The 27,760-nt window shown below is 43.7% G+C and overlaps 3 protein-coding genes across 5 annotated transcripts; all 3 read right to left on the minus strand.

Annotated features, from left to right (window-relative positions):
• Nucleotides 1-65: 65 nt before the first annotated feature.
• Nucleotides 66-20,124, minus strand: LOC124203927 (dynein axonemal heavy chain 5-like). Of its 3 annotated transcripts, XR_006878679.1 has the most exons (55): nucleotides 19,912-20,124; nucleotides 19,714-19,842; nucleotides 19,485-19,642; nucleotides 18,832-19,420; nucleotides 18,079-18,322; nucleotides 17,960-17,993; nucleotides 17,752-17,843; nucleotides 17,565-17,594; nucleotides 17,383-17,496; nucleotides 17,189-17,293; nucleotides 16,931-17,117; nucleotides 16,706-16,872; nucleotides 16,351-16,641; nucleotides 16,184-16,291; nucleotides 15,989-16,119; nucleotides 15,667-15,908; nucleotides 15,231-15,602; nucleotides 14,987-15,159; nucleotides 14,804-14,921; nucleotides 14,652-14,743; nucleotides 14,238-14,588; nucleotides 13,303-14,170; nucleotides 13,092-13,243; nucleotides 12,916-13,028; nucleotides 12,766-12,857; nucleotides 12,468-12,703; nucleotides 10,935-12,407; nucleotides 10,413-10,861; nucleotides 9,786-10,347; nucleotides 9,214-9,723; nucleotides 9,048-9,154; nucleotides 8,734-8,983; nucleotides 8,475-8,660; nucleotides 8,267-8,408; nucleotides 7,957-8,196; nucleotides 7,750-7,892; nucleotides 7,550-7,684; nucleotides 7,239-7,479; nucleotides 6,971-7,176; nucleotides 6,740-6,903; nucleotides 6,356-6,671; nucleotides 6,167-6,297; nucleotides 5,954-6,102; nucleotides 5,715-5,884; nucleotides 5,199-5,648; nucleotides 4,938-5,136; nucleotides 4,729-4,874; nucleotides 4,453-4,668; nucleotides 1,907-4,390; nucleotides 1,600-1,829; nucleotides 1,299-1,536; nucleotides 1,032-1,235; nucleotides 795-966; nucleotides 348-699; nucleotides 66-251 (listed from the first exon to the last, which is right to left on the minus strand). XR_006878679.1 is itself a non-coding variant. In XM_046600819.1 (54 exons), the coding sequence occupies exons 5-54, from the start codon at nucleotides 18,097-18,099 to the stop codon at nucleotides 416-418; spliced, it is 14,286 nt and encodes a 4,761-aa protein (XP_046456775.1). In that variant the 5' UTR covers nucleotides 18,100-18,322; nucleotides 18,832-19,420; nucleotides 19,485-19,642; nucleotides 19,714-19,842; nucleotides 19,912-20,124; the 3' UTR covers nucleotides 66-415. The 3 variants fall into 3 exon arrangements, 2 of the variants coding, with proteins under 2 accessions (XP_046456775.1, XP_046456776.1); XM_046600819.1 differs by having other exon boundaries at nucleotides 66-699; XM_046600820.1 differs by lacking the exons at nucleotides 18,832-19,420; nucleotides 19,485-19,642; nucleotides 19,714-19,842; nucleotides 19,912-20,124 and having other exon boundaries at nucleotides 66-699; nucleotides 18,079-18,582.
• On the minus strand, nucleotides 19,328-20,853 carry LOC124203536. The gene is made up of 6 exons (XM_046600209.1): nucleotides 20,778-20,853; nucleotides 20,631-20,687; nucleotides 20,203-20,360; nucleotides 19,912-20,127; nucleotides 19,714-19,842; nucleotides 19,328-19,420 (listed from the first exon to the last, which is right to left on the minus strand). The coding sequence occupies exons 1-6, from the start codon at nucleotides 20,851-20,853 to the stop codon at nucleotides 19,328-19,330; spliced, it is 729 nt and encodes a 242-aa protein (XP_046456165.1).
• Nucleotides 20,854-21,115: 262 nt separating this feature from the next.
• LOC124203932 (transforming growth factor-beta-induced protein ig-h3-like) lies at nucleotides 21,116-26,130 on the minus strand. The gene is made up of 14 exons (XM_046600835.1): nucleotides 25,853-26,130; nucleotides 24,653-24,858; nucleotides 24,501-24,582; nucleotides 24,179-24,433; nucleotides 23,980-24,094; nucleotides 23,722-23,868; nucleotides 23,474-23,656; nucleotides 23,194-23,407; nucleotides 22,704-23,120; nucleotides 22,385-22,623; nucleotides 22,128-22,313; nucleotides 21,900-22,056; nucleotides 21,633-21,811; nucleotides 21,116-21,549 (listed from the first exon to the last, which is right to left on the minus strand). Exons 1-14 carry the CDS (start codon nucleotides 25,945-25,947, stop codon nucleotides 21,442-21,444), a joined length of 2,583 nt encoding a protein of 860 aa, XP_046456791.1. The 5' UTR covers nucleotides 25,948-26,130; the 3' UTR covers nucleotides 21,116-21,441.
• Between the last annotated feature and the right edge of the window lie 1,630 nt (nucleotides 26,131-27,760).

Here is a 27,760-nt window from a genome sequence, read left to right on the forward strand (position 1 = left end):
AACAGCGGTGGCCATAAGTTGTGACTGTGCTGTATGTAGCTGGTTCTGCAGAGGATCTGGTATAATATGGCCTGCGCGGCAAATCCAATTGAATGCGCCGAAACTACAAGTGTGACAAGAAGCTTAGAGTCATGTCATTGAGAAGCCATCGAAAACAATTCCGCCGTATACAGCTTCGTTCGGGCGAAAAAAATAAAAAAATGAGGAATAAATAAGACGACTGGAATTTGTTTCGTAGCAGTTTATAATTTCTGGAAGAAGAAAAAAAAAGATAAGTTTAATGTGCGTAATACACGGAGTTTGTGTTGTTAACAAATTTTGTAAATATGATTTTTTTTGTAACCTACTGTCAGACACATCCACTACGAAGCGGAATTAATAATAATTTTAATTGTTCTAAAAATTTGGGTAGGTCTTATTTGATATCACACAAGAGAGCCACGCCCCGTAGTGTCCAATGTTTGGGATTGACATCCGTTTCCAGATCGATGGAGCCGATGTAAGTCGTCGTGGAACGGATGGGCTTGCGGTAGATGGGACATTCGTACGATTTGGGATCCTTGCCAGCCGTCGAATTGATGGCGTAGACGTAAATGACGGGCATCGGCTCGTAAAGGATCTTGCCTTTCGTTTCCACCAGCCTGCCCGTTTTGCGGTCGAGTGAGGCGCCCTCCAGGTACATTCCGTGAATATAAACTCCTTTTTGGTTTGTTTGTAGATGAAAAGACAAATTTGAATGTAATTGCGGAAGAAGAATACCAAAACAAAACTTGAAAAGAAAAATGATGACACACCTTCTGAGGGGTGGTCCGTCACCTCCTCTTTACTCAATCGAGTTATCACACTTTGCAACACGACGGAATCGAGGGCCCAGCCTCGATGCGCTCTCGTCACTTCCTGTCGCATAGCCGTCAAGAAGCCTTGCGGATTAAAAAATCCGGCGATCCAAAAGACTTTAGGTTTCCCCTGGAATTTTGGCGTCGAATTAAAATCGAGAAAAAAAATTGAGACTCTAGGAGGAAAATCAATACCTGGAAAACCCATCGAGTGAACTGGGTGTTACGTTCCAGGAATTCGGTGAACCAGAAACCCAACGTCGAGCTCTCCCAAGAGATGCCCTTCCACATTTCCGGCACTCTGGCGTCGTACATGGCGTCCATCGCTTGAAGAAGATGCGGTGACATGATGATGGTTCCCTCAATGGCCAGTTTGAGATCCAGCAACACTTTGCGCACCTTTATATTTAATAAAATGATTAAATTTGATTTTCACGACTGGGCGTATTGATTATTGAATACCGTCAGAATGACCCGTTGCATTCGATCGATTTCCTGGCGAAGGAAAATGGCCATGGGCAGTAAGGGACCCATCCTGTTGAGGGATTCCCTGACTTCATGGTCGACATAGTTTCTGGGCATTTTTTCCAACATGTCGTCAGCCAAGCGATAGACTACCGACTCTCTCGTGTCACTTCCGCGTATGTTGCCGCCTTCTTTCGGCTGGATGGAGAGAATCGTGTCCAGGATAGCTTGCGCTCTGCCATCACAAATGGTGAAAAACGTTCATTCGGTGGTGATGAATTGTATTAGACTGAGATACCTGTTCATTTGGTAAGTGATTTCAGCGTTAGAGTCCAGTCCTAGAATCAGAGGGGAGTCTGTTGCAGGTAAATTGGCGACATGATCCAGGCATCCACCAATACTCTTGGCATTCACTCCGGAGGGCAACGTATAATTCTGATAAAATTCGAAACCAGCTGCAAGGATCCGGTCGCTAAACCACAGAGAAGTGAACGTTAATAGCAGCCGCTTGTCAAAATCATCCGTCACCTGGGGAAATTTAATTTTTGAAATGAATTAAATCAAAATTTAGTTTAATTATCGCCTAAAATTATAAAGTAATTTACCCGGCCACCGTATTGGGCTTCTCCAATCATGAAGCAAATAGTCGGCCATGAAATACCCTTCCTAGGATCCATGTCGTCCAGGTGATTCTGAACGCACTGGATGGCCCCGTTCAAATCCGACTGGTTGAACTCGTACTGAGTATTCCAGCCAAGCGGCCCGTATTTACGACGTTCCATCAGCACCGTGTGCAGGAAAGCCACAGTGTAAACGAGCGTTGGCCAGGAGGGTGACGGCGAATAGTCGAGCAGATCCTGCGGGACATCGGTCAACGTCCGTTTCATCGAAGCGCGGATTCCTTGCGGCGGTTCGTTCGTGAATTTGATGGCCGTTTGGAGTAAACTAATCGGGAATTGCGGATGCACTTCGGTAGTGATCCACAGCCGGAATCCCGCATGGACATCACCTTCCATCAAGGACTCTAGGAGCTCGTGACAAAAGGCTAAATTCAAATGGCAATTTTGAAGGAGTAACCAGTGTCCAGTCGACATGGAATCGGCCAGCAAACGTCTGGCGTGAATCTCCTGGCCTTGACCCATGGACAGGGCTTTGATCTCGATATCTTTTTGACGTGCCAAATGCTCAATCTTCTGTGAAGGATCGGAACAAGTGGTCAAAATGCAAATGAGCGGAACCCTGGGCTCGGATTCGCTCCACATGACCTCCAAGTCCAGCAAAGGAGAGTCAATAAATTGATTTCCCAACGAATGGATGACGTAGTTCTGAGCCGACTGCAACATCCGATCGGGACACCACGAGCGGATGAGCAAAAGCTTCCGGAAAGCAATTCCGGCCAGGGCTTTGGTATAGCCGCACGGGATTTCCTCTTGCTCCGGTTTCTCCTTTTCCACCCAGGATCGCCACTCGCGCTCATTTTCCAGCACCTGTTGCAGGAGATCGGTGAAAGGGTGGAGCGTGCTCAGTTCGACCAAATTGAGCCAAACGGCGTCCAGGATCCATTTGTACGGTTTGGGCGGGGCTGTGTTGAGATCCAACGAGGCTCCGCCTTTAATCAATTTCATGAATTCGGCGTGGCTGATGGAGCCGTTGTGCAGGTCGATTTTGATGGCCATCAAGAGGGTGAAAAGGAACTGGTGTTGCTCGTAAAGGCCCCGCAAAGTGTAGGCCCACACTTCCCGGTTGAGGGTGTTGAGGACCGAACTGACCCGTTCCAGGATGTTGGGCGTCCTCATGGATTTGCTGAGCGATCCGTCGAAGAGATGCAGGAACTGCTTCAAACTCGTCTGGTACATGACGTTGACGTGGGACATTTCCACGATCAAGAAGTAGAGGATCGATCCTCGAGTGGCCACTGGACGGAATTCTTCGCGAGCCGTGTTGATTTTGTGTTCCATCTCGGATGAAACGACCAGTTTGTGGTTGACTTCCTGGGCTGTCATCTTGGTGTCGTGAAGGACAATCAGCAGATCCTCGTCGTCGATCAAACTACCCACGGTGGAAGTCAGCCGGAAGAGCAGATTGTCTTCCAGCTGCTGAATGAGTCGCTTGTTTTCCATCACCGACTCGAACAAACTCGTCCGCTCGGCTTCCAGGTCAGAGCGTTCGGCGGAGACGACCCGGGCCAGCAGCTGATCCTCCAATCCGCGCTGAGTCACCGTGAAATCGATCATGGTCACCTTGGAACTCACTTCCGGAGTGTAGGCTGGATTGGGTAATTTGGTGGTGATGTAGAGAGTGAAGCCGGGCATAATGTCGCAATCCTTGTCACCAATAATGACCTTTTCTGTCGAACCGGCCCGGATAAAATTCTTGTTCAGTAGATTATCCAAAACGGGATCTAATTCTTCGCCGACGTCTTCGATTAACAATGGCCGGCCAAGGGAGAGAGCGTCGTCTAAATGCGTCCGGAAGTATTTGTGATTGAGCGAAGTCGTTTGCAATTCATTCATCCCTTCTTTGGCTTTGATCCAGTTCTTGCCTTGGCCCTGAGGATCGATCAAAAGCGGGTACGAATGCGAACGGACGACGATAACCGCGTTCTGGATGGAATGGTCATCGCTGGGCAAACCCTGAAGCGTCCACTCGGTTTGCTGGACCGTGTCGGACATCATTTGGGCAACATTGAGGGTTGGCGTGAAGGGGATGTCCCGATTTTTCAGAGTTTTCTTCCAGGCCTGGAAAATTTTCGTCCGGAATTCTTGGTTGAACGGTCCGGCGTAAGAGAGGAAAGCGGTTGCTAGAATGGCGTCGCCTACCAAGCGGCCGATTTGTTCTTTAAAGGCTCGGCATTGCAAAGTCCAGCGAAGTTTCTCTCCACTCAGTCCGCTAATCAACGCAGCGGCAATGCCCATCTTCCTGCGGCAAACTGCGGCCGCTTCCGTCAAGCGCCTCTTATCCGCCATGGCCGAATCGTATTGAGACGTCACGAAATCGAGGGCTCTCTCTTTCTCGGACAGAACGTCTTCCGCCTTGGCCAACTCCGACATGGCGGCCGACAATCGAACTTCTTGCAGAGCCAAATTTGCCTATTTGTACGAAATTGAATTAAGCTGTTAAAATTGTGTTTAAATGACAATTGAATTAATACTTTTAGTGGCAACACTTCTTTGTTGACTGTAAAGAAAAAAGCCATGGCTCGAGACCAGGAAAGTAATCCTGCAACGTCACCGCAAACGCGTTTGGCTGTGTCAATGTTGTACTCTTCGTCCCGGAAGTATGGCTCGAGAAGTTCCACAGTTTCGTCCGATATGGAATCTTTCGGGAAATATTGCAATTGCTGCAGGAAACTCGTGCTGGCCATCATCTGCGTGACAAGAGCATTAGATTAGTTTTTGTTTCAATGAAAGCTAAGGAAAACATTTACCTTGAGGGATTCGTTCCAGGAAGGTTTAAATCCTCCCATAGCTGGTTCATGGCAAACGGGTTGGATTTTACGCTGGAACAGGATCAACACGGCGTCCATGATTCTCATAATGAGTGGCGGAGGTCTACCCAATTTACGCACGGTGGCTGTAAATAATTCGAAACGTCAAAAATTAATACTTTTGAAATAATGAAGTTAGTTAAATGGACCTATGTGAGCTGGTTTGATGGTATTCAGGGCTGCTTCCGCTTCCTCTAGAGCAGGACGGGCGGCTTCCAGTTTCTGTTCGGCCACGGCTTTGTCAGCCGCAATGACGTCGACCAGCTGCTGTGCTCGATCTTTGGCCAGCAAGACGTGATTTTTGGTCGTTTCTGCTTCACGGGCTCGATGCGTCACTTCAACCAAAACCTACAAATGAATCCCAGTTAAAATGAGAACTTTTAGAATAAATAAGTGATGGATAAGCAGACCGTTTCGGCCGTTTCGGAAGCCAGGGCCAATTCTTTCTCCATTTCCGCTAGATCCATTTTGAGTTTTTCGACCGTTTCGGAAGCTTCTTGCAGTTTTGCCAAACCCGTTTCGATTCGAGTGGACATTCCGCCAATTTCCATCGTTTTATTGGCGAAAACCGTTTTGTAGCTGGACAGGAAGCTCAAATAGGTCCTGGGCGTCACGTGAGTCGATCGTCTAAACCTCTGGAAATACTCCTTGGCCGTTTCAGCCACGCTCTCCTGGATGGATCCCAGGGCGTTCTCCACTTCGTGCAACAAGTCCGTTTGATTCAAAAGGGTAAAATCGGCGAGGAAGTGCCGCGCCACGGCGACAAGGGCCTCTCTTGGCCACGGTTGGAACCAGTCCAACGTGCAACCGGAAGTCAAGCCGGGAAATTTGAACGCCCGCTGACGGAATTTCTCTCCCACCTAACAACAAAAGAAAAATTCGTGAATGACATTATCCACAAATAAAATAAGTAAAGAACAAGTTACCGGAGAAAAGCAAAGGGCGATGTGAAGATGTTGTCGGACTCGTGACATGAAATATTCCATAACATTTTCCTGATTCAATTCACGCTTGGGAAATTCACGTTTCATGATGGGAATCAATTCCGAGATGATTTCACCTTGCTCGTCGCGGTTAAACAGATTCGAAACGACTCCTAAGGCGGAAGAGGAATTTAAGAACTCATTCAAATCAGGATCGCTCAACTCCAATCAGTCAAGTTTACCGGAAGATAACACGCTGTTCAGGTACTCCAGGAAAGCCTCTTCCTTGACATCTTGGTCTGTGAAAATAAAAGTCGTTCCTTTGCCTTGAATACCGCAAGTTCTGTAAAGAACTTTGAGATCCTCCAGGAAATTACCGACGTTGTACGATCTGTAATGTGAATAGAATTATTTCAATTTCAACAAAGAGACCCCAAAAAGATATAAGAAAATACCTCGTCAGGGTAATGTGGAAGGTTTTATATCCGGCTATGAAGGAAGCCAGTTTAGTGAGCGATTGTTTGCCAGATCCACCGACTCCAACCAAAAGGACGTTGCCACCAGGATGTCGAAGAATACGCGAAATCTAAAAATGAATTTGTTTTTATTTAAATAGTTCTTAATCGATTTAAAGATATGTGAACCTTGATTAAATGTTCGACAGCATCTTGGAAGAAAACCAAATCCATTCCGTGGCCTCGAATCATATCGTTGTATTGGGTCAGGAACATGTTAAGACGATCTTGGAGATCGTCGAATGACTGGACGGGCTCGTAGACTTTAGGTAATTCCATGTCAACTTCTTCCGTCTCATCACCTGTCGGTTCGGGAGCGTCCCGCATAAAATCGACAAAGTATTGAGTCTCTTGGACGAATTCGACGAATTCATCGCCCAGGTATTTTGCGACATGCTGGATAAGTTCTTTCTCGAACCAATCCTTGTCCGCCTGAACGGTAAATCTATTGGTGGAAAAATTTAAAGTAAAATATTAAATTATTTAAAAAAAAACTGCTTAATTATCTTATACCTGTCCGCAATGACACGCGTGACTTCGTGTTTCCAGGCAGCCATAAGCACTCTAGTGTTGTCGATGACGTTGCACAAGAAGCTGCTCATTCCTTGCCAAATGCGAGACAAATCGCGCAAGTTGAAAATGTAGTGAAACTTAGCTGGAGTGGGTAACATTTTAGCCTATTCAAATCATGGAAATTAATTTGAAATGTTTGACATTTTTTATCTTCTGGCGTAGTCAGTTTACTTTGGTTGACATCCAAAGAAGTCGGGTGAGGGGTACGAGTTTCTCCACCAATTCACGGACTTCTTGAGAAAATCCACGTTTGATTGAGTAATGACCGGAAGCGATGGTACCAAAGACTTTGTCCATGGACGTGTGGGATGGCAAGGGACAGTTGAAAATGCAGAAATGTCGTTTCAATCTCTGCGGAATGTCATTGCGACCTCCACCTATCATAATTAGGGATTATAGCCATCAATAATCGATTTTAACCCAGGAGATAAATAGGAACCTGGATGAATCATAGCGGCGACGAAATGGAGATCGATAATGTGGGTGAAATCCCCTGGTTTTTCCAACGAATAAAAGCCTTTCATCTCCAGTAATTGTCGTACAATTTCGTTGGTGGCCTGATCGCCCCATTCGTTGACATAGGGCAAATTAACATCGTCGATAAAAACGGTCAACTTTTTGCCAGCCGGCGGGCCATAAGTGTTGCCCATTCGCTTATCCACACACCCTTCGATAGTTCGCTATAAATCCCAAAACATAATTAATACATTTTCTGTTATTTTCTTTTTAGAAAATGGTGAAGATTTTTACTTGAAGTTGGAACGTTGTGGTGGCCGATGAGAAATTCAAAGAGCGGATAAGGTTGTAGTCGCTCTTGTGCTTTTTGAGGTAGGCATTTATCATGACAGTCTTTGCCGATCCTTGTTCTCCAATGAGCAAGACGGGCTATATAGAATTCCCACAATTCAGTTAGTTGCCCTAATAATTCTAAATGAAAAAATTAAAATTACTTTTCCCTGTTTGGCGATGGTGTTTAACAGGAATTCCGTGCGGACGCTGTCAACATTGGGGACCAGCATGGACGCAAAATCAATCATGGCCGTTTCAGGGTATTGGAATGGTTGAACGTGATTTCTCCAATGATCCCATTCACCTGAAATGCAATTAACTATATGGTATAATTAATGATTCAAACATACCGCGAATAACTTAATCACCATCGCTTCCGACGACAAAGTCGAAGACAGTGTCTTCGCTATCGGGTTCCTTGGGAGGTAGAGCCAAATGAGAGAAATGCATAGTCAGGAATGCGTCTAATTTAATTCGATCCTCAATCTCCAAGAAGGCGCCGATAGACCAGACCACTGAGAAGACATAAAGTCGTTCCAGCTGAAGACGGGTGACTCTAGGTGTCGTTCCACCTTTTGATCCCGACTCGCCAACATCGTTATTGAGAACTGAAATAAGACAACAGACACAAATCAGTTAATTTTGGAAATTTTGAATACATTGAACGGCCTTTCAAACCTTTCAGATCTAAAGCTAGTTCTGGGATCTCTGGTGGAGGGCCGTCTGGTGCCTGCCCTAGGGCAGAGGACGACCTTTCGTAGGTGCTTTCTTTATGCTCATTGTCTTCATTTGGAATCAAACCTTCTAAAAGACACAGCGCCTGGAAATCATTTAAAAATTACCAGTTAAAAATCACAAACGTTAAATCCAAACAAATAATTCAAACCTGGTTGATAATATTGAATTCCAGGACGTCCATCATGTATTTCAAATTCTGCCGGCTCCACTGGTAGATTGGCGAAAAAGATTCTTCGAAAATATTTCGAAGGACTTCCATTTCAGTATTGGGTCTCTTCAAAAGCCAGGCGGCCAGCAACGGGCGCCAATCCAAGCCGGAAGAACTCATGTACACCTTTGAAGTTAAAATCATTGAATAAACCGCTGCATTTCCAATTAATTCAATAACAAATTAAAACAAACATTACCATTCCACATCGGGATACTGTGGCGGGTGAGGCGTTGTCGATATTGTGGGGCTCGAAGATGATTTTGCAATAAGGTGACATGGGCAATCGATCGCCATTGGCTAGCGTGAGGGTGCGGTTATCGTCAAGAACTGAATTGAGATTTTCAATCCACAGAGAGTCGACGGGTCCGTCGAGGACTAACCAAATGTGTTCACCTCTTTTAGTGCGCAAAGTCTTCCGCCACAATGCCGAAAAGATGCCGTCAGTCCTGGAAATAATTTAAATAATTCTTTAATTCTGTGCGCTTCAATTATTTAACTTTTTAAATTCACCAATCATTAGTGGCCACATCCAATCGACCAAACATTTGAGCGGCCGAAATGGCTTTGGGATTCATCCGGAGTTCTCGATGTGGCTGACCACAAGCAGTCAGCGATTTCTGTGAATTTTAAAAATGTTTAAACGACGAAACAAAAATAAAAATAATTAACAAATTACCATCAAAATTTGAATGCAAGCTGTTTTTCCAGAGCCGGTCGGCCCTAAGGTCATGATTCCATGTCTTACAAGTTGCGTTTCGTACAGCTGGATCAATTTCAACAACCAAGGGGGATGCATAATGAGTCCAGCTGCTTTGACCTGTTCCCTGATGGCGTTTTCAAGGTCTGCGTAGTTCGTTTTTTCCAGCGCCGTAGTTGGAAACAGATCGCCGATGAGCGACATGAACAACGGCTCATCCTCGTCCACCAATTTGGACAAATTCATATCCCGCAGGACTCTCATGACGATCATACTCTCCGAGTCCCGGACGTTTCCGCGCTTTGTGGCTCCCAACGTCCGCAAAACGGACAAGATATTCCGCAAACCGAAATCGTAGTGGACCTGTTTGGTCAGCTGTTCCTCGCAGAGTTTGTAGAGAGTGTAGAACTTGCGGGCCAGTGTAATATTTTCCAAAAATCCGCAAGAGGCCAGTTTGACACGGATAATAATTTGTCGATCGGGCACCATCTTTGAATGGAAATGAATTATTTCTAAATTTTCTTTATTTCACTTTAAATAGTTCAACATACCATGGAGACGAAACGGAACTGATTCTTGAGATTTTCGGGGAGTTGTTGACGTCCAGCATAGCCGGGATTCATCGTCAAAAAGATTCCGAATTCCGGATTCATCTCGATAGTGTCGCCGTCCGTAAAGATTAGCTGTTTCCTCTTTTCTCTTTTGCCGGCGAGAACGACAGCGACTTGCTGGGCAGCCACTGAGAGAACGGCCAGTTCGATTCGGTTGAACTCGTCGAAACAACCCCAAGCTCCCGATTGGGCCAGTCCTTTGTAAATTCGACCGAGACCACGGAAATCCATTTGGTCGGAGCAGTTGAAGACGACGACGTATTTGCCCAGTGTTTTGCCCATGTCTTTAGTAGTTTCTGTCTTGCCCGTTCCAGCTGGACCGCTTGGACAACCTCCCATGGACATGTGTAAGGCTTGAGCCAAAGTGATGTAACAACGATCCGTCAACGGAGTGATGACCAGCCGCTCAGTACAGCCCAAAAATTCATTTTGGTAAGTGAATGACACATCCGTGATACTGATGGCCATCTCGTCGTGCTCGGCTCTAAAATAGAACCGAAACCTGGAACAAAAATAACGAATAAAATTAATTGAATTAGAATAAACAGAAATATTAGACAACTCAACTGTTTGATCCATTCAAAGTCCGTGATGGAACGGATGCCAGTGCGGCAAAGTTGGTCAAAGATATCACGTTGATGGACGTGAATGGTGATGAGCGTTTCGAATTTGATACGTTCCAGTCGGTCGAGATTCTTAGTCGTTTGCTCGATGAGGGTGTTGAGGACTTCCAGGAATTTGGAATTGGTTTCTTGCATCACTTTGCGGTCGTATCGGCACTGGGCGAGAGCCGATTCAGCGTCGCGAGTCCACAGCATTTGAAGACCGAGGATACCCACTTGAGACGGGAAAGCGGCCAAGAATTCCAGCAGATTGAACTCGGTGTTTTGAATGGCCTGACTGGCCAGGCGGATGATGGAATGCAGGGAACGGTGGGCTTCCTGCAGGAGACGCATCAACCATATTTCAACACTGCCTTCCGCACGGACTGGCTGTTCTAAAGCGATCGATTCTCCCTGAAATCAATCCATTAAAATAAGTTTAGAAACACAAATTCAATTGTAGTACGAAGTTATTTCTTATTTTTACCTCTGTAGAAACGATGGCCAGGATTTTGTCGTATTCCTGGTCGTGGAACCTTACACAAGCCGTGTTATCAAAGATGGACAAGAGATGGCCTTGAATGGTGTGAGAATCTGAGGCCTGTCCAAGAATTTCGAGAAGGGCAGGATCGGAAACGAAAAAGAAACGTGGGAAACTGAGCCTCTTCTTCTCCAAATAGCCGGACAGCGACTTTTGACACAGCTCCAACTCGTCCTGCAAATGCGGAAGGAGTTGGCTGAGCGTTTCGTCGCCAACGCAGCAGATGACGACGTTGGACGTTTCGTGAGCGCGGGCCATCATTCTCTGCCACGACTTGTCGATTTTGTGGAATCGTTTGGCCTCTTTGGGCAGCTGTTTGGCGATGTCTCCGCCCACGAAAACAGCTTCCAGGTAAACCCACAAGTTCTGGACCATCAGCCAGCGCTCCAGGATTTCATTGGTGTTGGAGAGATCCGTCACCCACTTCTGGATCTGCTTCCGGAACGGGACGTTGTAGCGATTGGACAAGAGGGAACTGAGGACCATCAAAGAGTCTTCCAGCATGGATATGAGTTCGGCAGCGCTGTCTCCGCGCAGTAGCAATTCCCCGCGATTTTTGAATGTTGTGAATGTCAATTGATTCGTGGTCCAGTCGTTGGTGACTTGACGCAATTTAGCTTCAATGTCCTTCTCCTTGAGAGCGGAAATGCAAACATCTTCAACGTCTTCCTTGTGCTGCAACAGCGGAGCTTCCACGACTTGGCGCAAGCAGAATCCTTCCAGTTCGACGTGGAAGACGTGCCCAGTGATCTCGGTCATGCGTACCCAATGGCGAGGCTTCATGGCTTTGTTGGTCATCAATTCCAGGAGCGGACACAAGTCGGAGAACTCGTCAATGGTTCGCTTGAGGGCACCAAAGGCCGGCCACTCCTTCAGGCCTTTAGGGAGTTTACGGCAACGGTTCTGGAACTCGATGAGTTCGTTGTTTATGTCTTCAATGTTGACGCTGTTCCAGCTAATGTCGTGGTAGGCTGCAACGCGATCGATAACGTCGTTGTACAATCGATAGAGTTTCTGTAGCAAATTCAGTTCCTTGCGGATGCGGTTCAATTCCGGAACATCGGGCATCAACAATCCAAATAGTTCGGCTCCGCCTTCGTATGATGTCAATCTTCTCCAGAGAGCATCGAAACGGTTTTGGAACAGGAGTAGACGGTCGGATGCTTCTCGTGGAGACAGACCCTGGATCATTGGACCATCAACGTCGTAGTCGGCGCAGAATTGAGTGCAATCGACACGGAATTGTGTCAAATTATCCAGCAACTCTTGTCGGAAACTGGGTTGAATAGCCACAAGGTGACAATGGTGATCCAGCGAGCGCTGCTGCAATCGATGCCAAGTAATCCGCACGGCGTCCACCCGTTCGACATCTTCTTCAGTTAGTGGAACGTGAAATTTCATCATGATTCCAATCGCTTCCTAATAATTCAAGAAAGTTTTAACAAAATCGTACGAGTCGGCTAGAAGGATTTCGTGTACCTCAACAAGTTCAATAGCCATTTCGAATTCCACTTCTTGTATGCGAATATCTCGCAGACAATCCATAGAGATCCTGGTGTCCTCCAGGTCACGGATTTTACGATCGAGCTTCTTGTCTAGTAAATTAAATACCACCATTAACCGTTCCATATCACGCAACGTCCTTCGATACAGGACGGTGGTGTAGGCTTCCATCCATTCTTGAATTTCTTGTAACAACGTCGCCTGCATTTTAGCTGTTGAATAATAAAAACATTATTGAATTATATTTCAATTTGTGGGTGGTCAAGTTTCGTACTCGTTGAAACGTGAATGGGGCCAAATTCCAGAAGACTTTTCTGTGATTCAACGACATCTTCCAACTGTCGAAACTGACGCAATTGCTGATCCCTGGACAAGTAAATTTTTTAAATAAAATGAATCAATAAAATGAATTAAATTTTCTTACCAGTCCCAAACTGATGGGTTCTTGTTGACAAAATTTTTAACGACAACTCGTCGATTGTAGCAGCAAATCTCCTTGCAGAGATTCTCCCACTGGCGCAATTGTTCTCCACAAGTCTAACAGACCAATGCACTTAATTCAAAGATGAACCACGAAATTAATTTAAAATAAACACTTACACTTTTGACGTGAATCAAGCATGTTGACAACAGATTCAATCCTTTGACAACTTCTTTATTCTCCGAAACTGAAACGTAAATATTGTGTCTAACCGCCGACATCACATTTGATCTCGATTCGATAGCGGACCGATATTGCCAGCGCTTAATTCCTGCGTTTTCATAATAAATCAGTAAAAGTATTAAATTTAAAAACAATAAACACATGTACCTTTGGCGACACATAACATAATTTTCCCTGCCGTGTGAATAATGTCTTGAATGTCGTCCAAACTCGGAGTGATCTCGATTGTTGTGTGATTCAGCTGCGAATGCAGTAAGAACAGAGCCGTGTGTTGCTGCTGGACGACTCCGCTTTTATGATTGGGTGGCGGGACAACCGAGTAACGCATCTGGTCAATCTGGGAGCGAAGCCAAGTGACGATAACCTGGAGGATCCTTTTAGAGTACAACTTTTTCCACTCAATGATGGCCTTCTCCAATTGGACGACTAGGAAGCCGTAATCTGCGACCAGGATCACGTTGGGTTCGTCTCGACCATCGTTTGATATGACCGAGTTTTTCCGAGATGAAAATTCCTGGCCGGAAGCAAGACTGGAATTGGATCTTGCCGATAATGGAGGCAAACACGTCGGCGGATTTTTTGGCTCTTTGGTTGGACTTGATCTTTTGCTGCTGAGTTTCGGTAGTTTTGTCCTGATCTGAGACGTTTTGCTGGGCGCCGGAGGCGGTTTGCCGGTTGGGCCTGCTGGATTAAGTGGTGGCAATCCATTTCGATTAGTTTCACCACCGTTACTTGTCCTGCGCTTTGACGCTCGCTCTCCATATTGAGCACTTGGCGGACTTTTGCTACTGATGCGACTCGAATCCGGATTGGTTTCAGATTTTTTCCGGTCGCTAGTTATCGATTTCGGTCGTGCCGTTTTGGCGGATGAAGAAAATGACGTCCTTCCTTTTTCAATTTGCGCCGCAATGGCCTCAGTTGGAATTTCAAAAAACTTCATGACATCCTTCACTCTGATCAGGTCGATTAATTCAAAGACTCCATTTTCTAAAAGCCAATTCCTTTGCTGAATTTCCTGTAATTAATTTGGGAGCAAAAATGTATTTTGAATAATTAAACTGTTAAATTTATAATTCAATTACCGAAGTGGCTTTGCGACAAGCATCTTTGACGGCGTCAATAAACTCGTCAGGCACCCAAGTCCTGTCTCTACTGCTGTCCGGGCACAACGTGAAATAGCGGAGGGAATCCAAAATGCGTTCCAGCTGGTTGATGCGAATGTCTTCCAACCGTTGGCACAGCAGTTTAAAATGCACCATCGATTTGCGGCACTGATTAAAGAAACGGTTCCATTTCGACTGCTTGAGGTTCCAGCTGAGTGCCACCGAGGCCGGACGGAGTGTCAAATACAATTGATGGACGTGACAGCAGAGAAGCGGTTTCAACTCCGCATCAATCGAGTCCAATAATGACTTGTGATTTTCTATCAAGTACTGGACACGGAATATTCTCTTAGTGAAGTTAACAGACATTTAAAATATATAAAAATAACAAACCTGAGCCTCGTCCTTCATCTTCAAAAGTAATCCTTTACGAGCGAAAATAAAAACGGATGATGCCGGAACTTTAAGCCCGGCTTGACAGGCGCCTAGTTATAAAAATGAAGTTATGAAATAGTTTGGCTAAATTTACAGATATGGTATCTTACAGTGAACTTCCTGGAACAGCGAGATTATTTTGGGATTGAAGTTGACGGAAAATAAATGCGGGTTCTCAAGGTTTGGAGTCAAAATGTTCTGAGATAGACATGTTTCCACTTCGGCTGCCTAAAAAACCAAAAATCAGGGCAATTAATAAAACTATTATTTGAAAACTGTATGTTCGAATGTACACTGAGCAATGTCCAGGAGCGCAGATGATAGTTGCCGAGCTGAACGATGTTGACCAAAACATTTTTGTACTTGCGAAACACTTGCCGGCCAGTTTCGCTGTGCAAAATTGGCGCGTGTTCTTCAAGCCTGAGTTCCAGGCAACGCTGTAAAGTTGCGCACCACATCATTTTCCCTATTCAATTCAGAAAACGAAAAAGGTTAGAACATTTTAGGTCATTTAGACGTAGAATTTACTCGACCGACCTGTCGTTGGCGAAAAATTATTCGGAATAGGAGGCTCATCTCCAAATTTGACTAGAACTCTGCCAAGTCTATCCATATCGGCTAGCAATTGATTCAAAATGCGATTGTGCTTGATTTCCATAGCCACAACGGGAATGACGCGGCCGATGCGCTGGAACTTTTGAAGGAAGCGCATCGCCTGGGCTGTTTCCCAAACAGGATCGTAAGCACGCTCCAAATAACTGCCAACGTAGAGTTTGAGATCGTTGAGCCTGGCTTCGAATTCCGACATGTGTTGGTCAAAACCAAGCATCCGGTGGTTCAAATAATCGTAAGGTCGCGATGTAATATCTTTGACAGCTGCATGATATCTCCTTAATATTTCGTCCATCACTAAAATTTGTTCATCAAGAATTTTAGTACAAGAAATCAAAGAAAAGTTTGAAGACTGTCAAACCTTCTTCTTCTTGCAGCAGACCCTCCATGCGGCTTTTCAGCAAACTTTCGTGCTTGTCAATGACGTCGTAAAGCCGAAGGATCTTTCTTAGTCGAGCGCAGAAAGCGTCGAATTTACCAAAGACCGAGTGTTCACTGCAGGTTAATGTCGACTGTTCTTTAGGCTGGAGTTGATTTTGCTGAGATTGCTGGACGCTTTTCTGATAAGATTCCAAGTCTTGTTTCATGTTCGCATAAGCACTCCTTTTTTTTGTTTCGATGAAATTATGAAATAAATATTTATAGGGCAAAGTTGATGAGTGCTTGATTTCACAGAAATATACCTGTAGGCAGTGTGTAGATTTAAACAATCCTGCAGTAAAGGCTTGACAACCGACGCTGGTCGTGACCAAACAGTTTCCCTACCGTGACTAGTGATATGCCTCCGACACGAACGAATCAGTTCATTGGTAATCTAATTATAAACCGATTTAAAGGTCCCCTCTGAATATCAATTTTCAATTTCACCTTGATATTACCTTGACTAGAAGTGAAGTTATTCGCTCTGAAGTATTGTAGTAAAGACTCACGCAGCAAATAAGTCGAACTGTGCTCAAAAGTTGATTGATTGTGGGCAAAAGACGAATCTGTTCGAAATAAATCAAAATTAATACTAATTACTGAGTTAAATGAATAAGAAATTTACCGGATCCCAAACGTAAAGTGTTTTGCAGTGATTTTCGAAATCGCTCAAATAAAGAGTATTGTTATTAGCTTCGTGACAGCAGTGCGTCAATTTCCTAAGTGCTTCTACCCAACGTTTCATGAGTTTGGAACGATTCACGTTGAGACACTGAACGACCAGAGCCACTTGTGGGCTGTTAAACTGTTGCTGGATCAAATTCAAGCGGGTGCTGCGAGTTTTCCAGTACTCGATCTCGTCACGCGGACTGTCGTCGTCGCAATCGCGGCGCAGCATCTCGGATTCACAGTTTTCCTGCACAAAAGGACACGCTAAATTTATTTCTTAATTGTGATAAACTTTGAAATATAATTCGCACCCTCTCGATCATGGAAAGCCAATCGGTAGCAATCTTCTCCGCTTTTGCCACTGTATCCGGATGGCGAATAAAGTCTGCACGTTTCTTGGATTCATTCGGTAGATCCAGGTTATCCACTTGCCGTTGGGCCAACAGAGTGTTGTCGTGTTTCAGGATATTCTCAGAGACTAGAACAGAAAATATTTTGATAAAATCCAATAAAATTAACGGGTTAATGTTTAATACCTTTAAGTGACGAATACAACGACTGGATAGCCATTAGGACCTCCTCGTAAACGCGGGTTTTATCGGGACCCTCGTCGGCGAAGAAGAGCAAACTTTCCAAAGCGGGCCGGTAAATGTGATGGAGGAGCTGAATAAAATTTGAAAGTAATTCCTCCTCCATGGCGTCACACATCCCGACCATCAAATCCTGAAAGGCAGAGAGCAAAATTCGTAATTTTCCACCAAAATGAACGAACAACGAAATTTGAATGAACTCACGCGGTGAACGTTATCTTCGGTCAACATTTTCTTGACGTTGAGTTTGAAGTAATAGACTGCTATTCCATCTAGAGGATATTTCCTCTCGTCACTCACGACAACCAACTGTGAACGGGGGGAGGGTATTTTATAACGTTGTTTCATATTGGCTAATTGTGTTTTAAAAAAGTGCGCAAATTCAAACTATATTTTACGGTTTTATTCGGAGCAACGAGTTTGTTGTTGGAAGGGTTGGATTTTTCGACTCGACTCTTCAAGTTTTGATCTTGAAATGCTTGGTAGAAGAGCAACACCGTCCTTTTTGTATCCTGCAAGACGAATAATAAACTCAGTGGTGTGACACAAAGATGAGGTGATGCAATTAGTATCTACATACCTTCAAGACGAAATCATGAATATTCCTAACCTAAAAGAAAGGAAGTATAGTCATCATAATAAAACGTGAGTTGGTATTAGCTGTTGTGATGACAGATGGGCTTTAGACCCGGAATGCATTCGTGAAGTGTTGTGGTGTCACAAACAACACGCGACAACAACATCTGGCAATATGTCATTTGGCTTACCCAGATTTCTTGCAGCAAGCTGTCAATAACATCTTGCTTGGTGATGGAACAAGACTCTGCAGCCCAGTGGAACAGGAAGTCGTAGCGATAATCTGGAACAGCCGCATCAAAAGAACGTGATCGCAATGCCACCATGTAAATATGCAAACAAAATGTGTATAATAATCGAGCAGTCAGCCGAACGGCTGCTGAAATCATACAAACATACCTAACTCCCCGCGCCGCCCTTTTCGTTCGCTTCCCTGTTGTGGTTTTTTTTTTCACGTGATAAGAAAGAAAACATTAAATCGATTCAATCAACAAAACCTGGAAAAGAGAAAAACTTACGAAGTTATCCGAGCTCTCCATAATTTGTTTATTTCTTGAACATCGTTGAGAGGAACAGTGTTTATCGTCCAGTCACAGTTTTCTCCAGACAATGGGACACTGTTGGGTCGATCCAAGATTTCACATAGGTTCAAATGGACGGAACGCCTATCGATCAAACGCACGTCCGCCGTTGGGCCCCTTGGTGGATACGTAAGCGCGTACACCCAACTTTTTTTGATTGGCCGAGCCGCCGAGACTACGTCTAATAAAAATGAAGCATGTACACGCTACTTTGTGATTTCAATTTAAAAATGTGATGAATGTGGTTTTCTCAGTGAAAATTCTCAAAGGTAGGACCTGCATAGGGGAAAAAAAAAACATGGAAATGGAGGAGTTCTGGTCAACAACATTTACGCACGTTAACGATAAACAAATAAAAGTTGAAAGAAAAGATATCAAGAAGTAATTTTACCTTGCTGAATATTAGAGTAAAATCCAACTACGAAGGCTTATTTGTATCATTATAATGGACAGTCACTCATCAATTTAGATTATAGGTAATAGCAAATTAGGGGAGAATGGAAAGCCTGAATGATTAAAATTGGATAAGGGGAATGAGCGGTAATTATAAGGTGGCTCAAGGTCAATAACCTTGGTCGTAATAAATGAATTCCAAAGGTAACCACAATAAAAAGAAAAACATCTTCGCACTTCTACAAATAGCTTAGATCAATGAGGTTATTACTGTTAGTGACAAAAAAGTTAAGTTACCAGTCGGGGCTGCAAGTTAACTTCTCGTGGAAGACACATGGACACGAATTCAATCCGGTGGCTAGTCGTTTTTGTATCTAACACGTAAATGTAACCAACATGAGCGACGACACAGTGAGAAATATAACGGCTTTCCGGCTGAATGACATGCACGTGGAAAGATGAGGCGCTTTGTCTCAACAGTCAACAACCAAATGGCAATAAACAACATTTGACGTCTAGGTCATCTGGTGGGCATGTTTGAATTTAAAGCTTGTTTAGGACTTCTTTTTTTTCAAGATACACAGTTACACACACGTTAAAAATTCAAATAAACTTGTGCCGATCGCTAAACGAACAAACACGACACATAGGCTAATAAAAGGGAAGCATTAAATGAAGAGCAGCAGATTAAATTAAAATTGTTGAAAAATTGTGGTAATAGAACATAAAAACTTCTGATTTTCTGGATTAGAAGCACATCTTTTCAATTCATGAAAAGACGGTAACTGAGATATCATAAAAGCGGAGTTTCTTTAGCTGTTTTCACTGAGCTCTGAGTGTGGAACTTTTCAACGTGACGCATCAGAGTAGTTGATTGGTACGTCCACTAAAAAAATCAATTTCATTTTGTTAATAAAAATGTTTCAAATGTATGAAATCAGTCGATTTACGTAATCGCAAAAGGGGCAGCTTAGAAATCGATCGTTATAATTTTCCCGGGTTTTTGAACTTTTCTAGAAGAGACCATTGTCGCGGAAGTGGTTGTGGGCTTTGGCTTTTTAACACAAACTGATTCATGTTTAGCACACGTTTTAGCATGTACAAATTTCTATCAACATAATAATCGATAGTTCAATCTCGATCCTGGAACGATTATAAACTTCAATTTTTAAATTGTACCTTGTTGCAGTGAGTGCACCAGAATCCTTTTTCCACCTGAGGATTATTTTCTCCAATAGGCCTACCACGACTCGACAAGGAGTGCTTGTTTCTCATGTGTGAGTTAAGACTATTTCTCAAACGATATTCCTAACACATTTCAATGCAAAGTCATGCATAAATTGAAAACAAAAGAGTATGCAAAAACAACTCATTTACCTTGCCACAAATCTCGCAACAAAATGACTCGTTATTTTGGTTCGAGCTGATTTTCTGATTGTCAGAATTCGATTTCTTGGTGTTCTTGATATTAACATCATGGTTGACGACAACTGCTTTGGCACAGAGATCAGCCATTTCTAGTGTTATAATTGATGATGATCCATTTGAAACATATGGGCTGAGCTGAGTAGGTTTGGTCCTTTCCATTGTTTCCTAAATATAAGAAATCAAAGTTTAGATTTTCTATAGAAATTACTGTTACAGTGCACAATTAGTTTTTTTTCTTGCCTTTTCAGTGATTTTTTGAATCTCTTCCATCAATTGTTGCTTCGAAGATAGGCACTCCCTGGATAAGCTGTCTATCTTGCCATCCAACTCTTCGAACATTTGGTTCACTCCTTCTACTTTGTGTTCCAAATTTTCAATTTTTTCTGCATTCAATAAACCTGAAAACAAGTTTGTGTTGCTGAGTACATACATTTTAAGTAAATAATAATGAGAATGGACACCTCGAGCATAGTGTGCATTCACACGATCATGAACACTTCGAACTATATCATAGGTATCTTGACGATCTCGCAAGTTCTGCAGTCTATCTATTTTGTTTTCTGCCCGCAGCTGAGTAAACTGATGCAGAAATTCGTCTCGTGTTAAATAGACGTCAGACAATCTGTTTTCTGTTTGGATGGAATCATCATATATATCGATTGTATTACACTGCATTGGACCTTGGATTTGATTAAACTCCATTCTGTTAAGCCTCTTGGGATGAACTACAGAATTAAGAATGTGAGGATAAGCCCAAAATCTCAAAGACAACATCAAATAAAGAGAACAACTTGCTGATGACCTGACCAATTTACCACGTGTTACACAGAGTCGATCACAACGCTGTCTAAACTTGTCTATCGAAGTCGAAGTCGAAGCTGTTTCACCCATGGTTGATGGTTGATGGTAATCACCTAGCGCCACGACGGTGGCGCTGACCTCTTAAATCACACATATAAATGTTATTAACTATAATCCAATTAAGAAAAACTTCAGCACAATTTCCTTAGGGGTGCCTTTGATTTAATCTTCGCTTTTGAAAGAAAATGTGCACAACTCAAACTCAATCTGATCTCTGATGCTCAGCCTGGTGCATCTCTGGCCTGGTGCACCTATAATGCGCAATTTTACGTAGGGAATAGAAATAGACAAATTTTTCAATCCCATACATTACATTTTGTATTGTCCAGCAAAGCAAACTTTAACCGGATGGGCCACAACGGAATAAAAAAAATAATGCTCATCCGAATTATTGCAATAGAGTAAGGAAATAAAAAAAACCAATCATGAATAAATATACAGTCGTTTCATTGAATAAAAGGTGGAATAACTCAAAAAAGGAAAATGCTTTCTTCCCCCAATCGATGATTACTTACGTAAAGAACAGCGTAAATTAAAAAAATTAAAAAATATGAAAACGGTATTGTAGAGAACGGTCTTGGCTATCAAATTTTGATGATGTTTGTCGATTTGCTTAACTTAAATTCTTTTTTGTTTGCCATGATTCAGAATCAGTTCCATTCCGGGAAGTCCAAGTCGTCGAGTGCCAGACAAGAACGGTAGAGCATTTACTTTTGGCATAATGACCTAGAAACGAATTAATTAAAATTAGCACAAACGGATAAGACTAAGTTCGTCAACATTAATACTGGCGATTTTAAGGCTATTACCTGATCCACAACATGAATGACACCGTTGAGGGCTAGTTGATCACACGAGAGAATGTGAGAGTCTCCAGCAGTCAGACTTCCGTCAAGGTGGCGCTGGAGAGATATCCAGCTTCCATCGATAGTGCGACGGCGGTTGCTGGTGAACCAATCACCGCGGAATCCAGAACAGCACACGTGTTCTAAGAAAAAGAAAACAAAGCGGCATTTAGAAACAGCTGGGTTTTGAATTTAACAATAAAAACAAATCAGGTTAATGTGTACAATTACCAGGTAGAATGTGTTGTTTCAAAATAGTGGCGGCTTTACGAGGATCTTTTGTAATTTCGGATAAGACCTCTTCGGGCATTTGATAGAATGCCACATCAGGAGGCGCCAGAACGGTGTAAGTGCCCTCAGCACTGAGAATTTCATTCAATTTGGTATCCTATTGACCAACATTCAAAGCCCCGTTATGTTAATGAATGTATTAAAAAAATCATTTGGGTTTAACTATACCTTAAGGAGTGTTGTCATAATAGAGAAACTGCGATTGTTGGCCAACCATTGAGTGATGCTATTCTCCGGTGGGATCATAACTCGGTCAATAATGTGGACATTACCATTACAGGCATCCTGCTCCCAGCGGAGAACAGAGCCGCACTGTACGCTGGCCCGAAGCGGTGCAGCATTGAAGAATGGCATCTATTTTAAAACGAAATTAATTATAAGATTAATTGATTTTCAAATGATAATTCTCTAGAGAAAAGTCATACCGACTGATAAAAGTTCATGCGGACACTCTGGCCCTTGAGTCCAGTCTCAACCATTTGGTTGTTGGCTAGGCCGGCCTGACGGACTCCGGGTTGAACCAAATGGTACATAAGAACTTGTTTCAGTTTCTCAGGATTGGTCATCCACGACTGTTTGACCTCATCGGGAATGGAGCGGATGGCGTAGTTATTTGGAGCGAACAGCGTGGCGTTGGTGAGGGAATCCAACATGGGGACCATTCCTTTTTTCCAAGCGTGAATATAAATCGACCGTTATTTATCTCCGAGCTGATAACAAAAAGTCCCCAACTTGACATTGTACCTGCGGCTTCGACTAAACGGGCCAGCTCAGTGAGATTGTGGGAGGAGAGAAGTTGACTAAAGCTGCGAGCGTTTTCCGGAATGAGGACGCCATCGATGACATGCAGAACGCCGTTAGAGGCCACGACGTCGCGTGTAATCACCTGTTTGCCGTTAACGTAGAGTTTGCCCTCCAAGTCACGTTCCAGCAGCAGGGAAGAGCCGAGGAGAGAAGTCGAACGGGCCCGCCCTTGGATGACAGTTGAGCAGATCACATTGGGCAGCACGTGGTGTTCGACTACGCTGTGCACGCAGCCCTCGCCTTTCAGGAGACGCCCTCTCAATTCCGGATTCAATTTGGCGAAGGCGTCGTCAGTTGGAGCGAACACTGTCAACTGGCCGGATTGGCTGAACATGGCCACATCTTGTTCTCTGAGTACTTTGTTTTTAAATAAATGATGAAAATGATTATCAATTTAACCACAATTGTCTTTGTGTAAAAATGAAATTACGTTTGCGGAAGGATGAAAAATGCGGCTCGGATTCCAGCAACTGGGCGATGGTCTTAGTGGCGGGTTTCATGACTCCATCGAGCATGTGAATAACACCCTGGTGGGCGTAATTGTTTGTCGAGACCAAACGGACGCAGTTGGCTGTATAAATGCGAGCCGGAGCGTTGTACATATTGATGCGGATCTTGGCCTCGCTATTTTCTGTCTCCAGTAACTGTAAAACGTTTACAAATGAAAAAATGGGAATTTTTAAAATTATCACAATTGATTAATTCAATACCTGTTCGTCGCGGAAATTTGAAGTGAGGTAGATTCCGGGCACCATGTGACCACGGACGACTGTGCGAACTTCGGTCATGTCACGGGGCTCGGCATCCATCCGCATAATGGTGGTGGCCTGGCGACGCAAGCGGACCGACTCATCCTGTTTAACATCGGTCGTCAGCCCTTCGTTCTGAGTATTCTGCGAACCATTTATTGTTTAGAAGTGCAATTAACGGGATTTAATTACAAAAAAAAAATTATTACCACATCATTAGCTACATCGCTGGCTGCCGGTGAGGAACGATCAACCGGAACAAAATAAGTGTGGTTTTGGTTGAGGAATTTCGGGTCAACTTCAGCCTCCGCCATTAGGGAAAGAAAACTGCGTCCGCCAAGGGCGAAAACGGTTTCCTATTTTTGGATTGATGCGCAGTCAGAAAGAGGGTTAGTGACCAGTCTTCTTTCTACCTGACTACACAAATACAATTCTTCACAGATCCGCATTTGTATATGTATGTATACCTGGAGGCTACGCAACTCGACGGCGTGACAGCCGAATTCACCTGCCTCACGAACGGTACCGTAACAGCAATTGTACCTCGTCTTGTAAATTTTGCGGATGCCATTTGACCGGATCCTGTGAAACAAACAAACAAAATTTACGACCGTTTACAAAATGCCTTATTTAAAAAACTGTATCCACGGGAGTTGAGTTTTATACTTTGTTTCGCAAGAATAAGATAGCCCTTCGTCATTGCAGGAGGACATGCGGACGTGTGCGCTAAATTGACGACTTTGTCGGGTTCCCAAGTCCGCTTCGCCGATTTTGGAAATGTCTTCAACTGGCAGTTCGTCCTCGTCCAGTGTGACGTCACCTTCAGTCTGGATGGGGGCCGGTCGTTGAGTAGACGCAGGGGAAGTCAAATTGCTTTTTTTGGCTTCGTCGATTTCTTCCCGTTCGATGCAAATGTTTGGTCTGAAATAAATTTGGAAATAAATTTCAAATAAACAGGGAAAAAAAGTTGATTATTTGAAAAAATTACCCTTTCCACCATTCTCGTTGGGGGGTGTTGTCAAAGAAGCTCTGGAACAATGGCGAGAGTCCTAAATCAAATGGGTTAGCACCTGCGATACAAATAACGAGCCGTTATTGATTACAATTCTAATTGAATTCGCATTGAATTCAGTCCTGTACCTTCGTTTTGGTTGGCCAGATTTGGATTGGGCGGAATTACAGGGTTGGGATGGCCACTGGATAGCGGACTAAATGGCCTGTTCCAGATACCCAGCGACTCGCGTACGTTGTGTGCTTTATTGCTCAATTGTTCCACAACCGGATTGAGTGTCTGTTTCAAGCTGCTGTCAATGTCGGCACCGAGGCGTTCGGCCAGCGTGTCCACCCTACAAAAACATAATTAAAACAAATAAATTAAACAAGAAAAGAAATCGGGTGAAATCCATGTCCCAGTTGGCCGCAGATCATCAACAACAAATTTTCGGTCTTATTCGAGGGCCGAGGTTGACCCATTTCCAATTGGGACTCTATGTGGAATGACCCGATTACGTCACCATTCCAAACCGCGAGCGAAATTGGCTTACACGAAAAGACTTGAGGGCCTGGGTCATCTTATCGGAAACCGGTCAGTTATCTTTTTGGGCTTAAAAAGATTCAAACACGCAATAGAGTCGATGATCGGCTCTCCCTGTCCAAAATGATCTCCAATGGGGAAAAAAAAAACCTCCTTTGTGTCCACTGCGGAGTCTTATTTCTTTATTTATGACGCGGATGAAGTTGTATACCTAGGGGGAGGGAAGTCTTCCCTCTATCCGAAATATTTTGTCTTTTTTCGGTAAACTGAAGAGGATTGCTGTCGGGTTTTTTTCCAGTCTCGGGGCGGGTAAACGACCTTTGGCTTTAACCTACATTTACCCTACGGAGGGCCCCATTTCCGTATTTAAAAGATTTCTTTAAAAAAAAAAAAAAAAAAACGGAAGATTTAAAAAAAGGGATTGTTTTGTTTTCCGGAAAATGTGTCGTTGACTCCGGGGACCGATTCACCAATAAAATACGTCAAGTTTTAACAAAAAAGGGCCTTTCAACCGCAAGTTGATAAGCGACTCAATTTGTGATGCGGAACGACACATCCTCTTGTACCCATCTCCACCTGTGGTTCATCCTGTGTTTTTGTTTCCACCTTGAAAGTGTGCTGAACCAAGACGTTTCCGAAAAAAAACTGGTGGAAAACTTTCCCATGAACGATATCGACTATCCAACCGAACGAAAAAAAAAAACCGGAAATATAATTCACGCACGAGTGCAAGTGTGAAAAGACCACAAAGAAAATGGAATTATTAGATAAGAATTTAAAAAAGGAAAAATGCTCAGGTTCATTACCTTTGACTCAGGCGGTCGAAAAGGCCAGTCCAAATAGCGACACTGGCTGGAACTAGATAGATGACCGCTATCACCACTAGGCAGGCTGATTTCATTTTATGTCAATGTTTTTTAGTCTTTTTCTAGTATGTTTTGGTTTGGGAAACGAGAAAATAAAAAAATAAAACAATTGATCGTACACTGACGATAACAAAAGAATTGAGTTGGCTTAGAGAGACAAGAGCGCACCGTCTACACTGTCGACCAGTTGAACAGTCAATGACGGGTAGACTGGAACTTTCCTGGGCTTTAAATAGGTGACGGGAGAGAGGCTCGAAAAACCCCCTCCACCTTTTTCTTTCTTTCCTCCCCATCATCAAACTGCTGCTGCTGTTCATCCCGCAGGGGCCTCTGAGAGAGGGATCAATGCTCACGAACGCATGTGTCAATCCTCTTCGCATCCGATTCCACGTTGTTGCGGCTGCAAACGAAAATGAACGAAAATAAGTGTAGGAGAGAAAAAAAAAAACGAGAGAGAAATAAAAAGATGCGGTCTAACGTGAAGAGATTAACCGTATGCGTGCGTACCCATCACGGAAATATTACCCATGACTGGAGTTGAACGCATAAATTGAATTTCTCTCGGTCTGCCAGTTATTGTCATCCGCGTTTGAAACACAAGAGAAGAAGAAGAGAGAAAAAACGAAACCGCTGAGAGCGGAGAACGCGGGGCGAGTTGGTTGGACCGAGGTTCATGACCTTGACAAAACAACAATACCGTTATAGTGTTATTTATTTTATCCCTCTTATTCTTTTCTCTTTCTCCTGGTTTTTCTCTCTCTCTTACCTTTCTATTCGGTAGTCCGAGACTCATCCAACACCTTTTCCGTGACTTCAATGGCTATCAAAATTTATTTAGCTTTTATTATTATACCTTTTTCGTCTTCTTCGTAATAATGCGCACGATGAAGGGAGGAAGAAAGGAGTTGACGTCACGATGACCGAACCCCACGTTCAAGGGCAATCGGAGGACGTGTAGACATTTTATTTTTTAATAAAATAAAACCTCAACTCGGCAAACGTCAAAAATCATCCAGGGCTTGGCTTGGCCTCGTATTGAATGATGAACCAGGCGATGGGAAATCCCGAAAATTTTTGATCAGATCAGTTTCGCTTCTTCATTTTTATCACGGTCGACTTTACTTCCTCATTCGAATGGGGGGGGGGGGGTTGTCACGTTTCTGAGTGATGAACTGCCTTGATTTAATCGAGCTTCTACTTGCGCTGCAAATAATAAAGGATATTAATAACTCACATCCGAAAAGCAAAATGATAGGAGGGAACTAAATTAACGGTAACCCCGCCGCCCATTCACATCGCCAGCCAAAAGAAGCTAGAACGTTCCATCAGATTTGGACGCGCTAAGTACAACCTGCAGCTGGCTTTGGATGGAGTATACCTAAGTCGGTGCGGGTAAATAAATATCGAAGAGGAGAAAGAAAGAAAAAAAGAAGAACGGTCATGTTTGCACCACCCCAAAAAAAGAAAAAAAAATGTGCGGTGACTTCCTGGATTGGGTAATCGTTGGGTGACTGGTTATTCCGTTCTTGGCAACCCTGGCATGAGTCAATGTGGCACAGCACAGCAGTGTCGGCGAAAAGGTGGGGGGCAACAACAGAACGAGCAATTAACATCGGATGGGAAACAAGTAAAATTTAAAAAAAAAAAAACCTTTGAGCCGTTGAAGAACGCGTGAAAAGAGCCCGAATGCGTTTCGTCGTTCCTCCTATCGCGTTTTAATCTCTTCGCAGAAGAGCTGTTGCACGCGAGGAAAATGGGGGCGCCGATCCGCCATCCAACAACAGAAACGTCTCGTGTTTCAGCAGCGCGTGACTGTAAATAATAATTTTAAAAAATATAAAAAAGAAA

The sequence above is a fragment of the Daphnia pulex genome, chromosome 10, assembly GCF_021134715.1.
Source record: "Daphnia pulex isolate KAP4 chromosome 10, ASM2113471v1".
In the NCBI taxonomy this organism is placed as follows: domain Eukaryota; kingdom Metazoa; phylum Arthropoda; class Branchiopoda; order Diplostraca; family Daphniidae; genus Daphnia; species Daphnia pulex.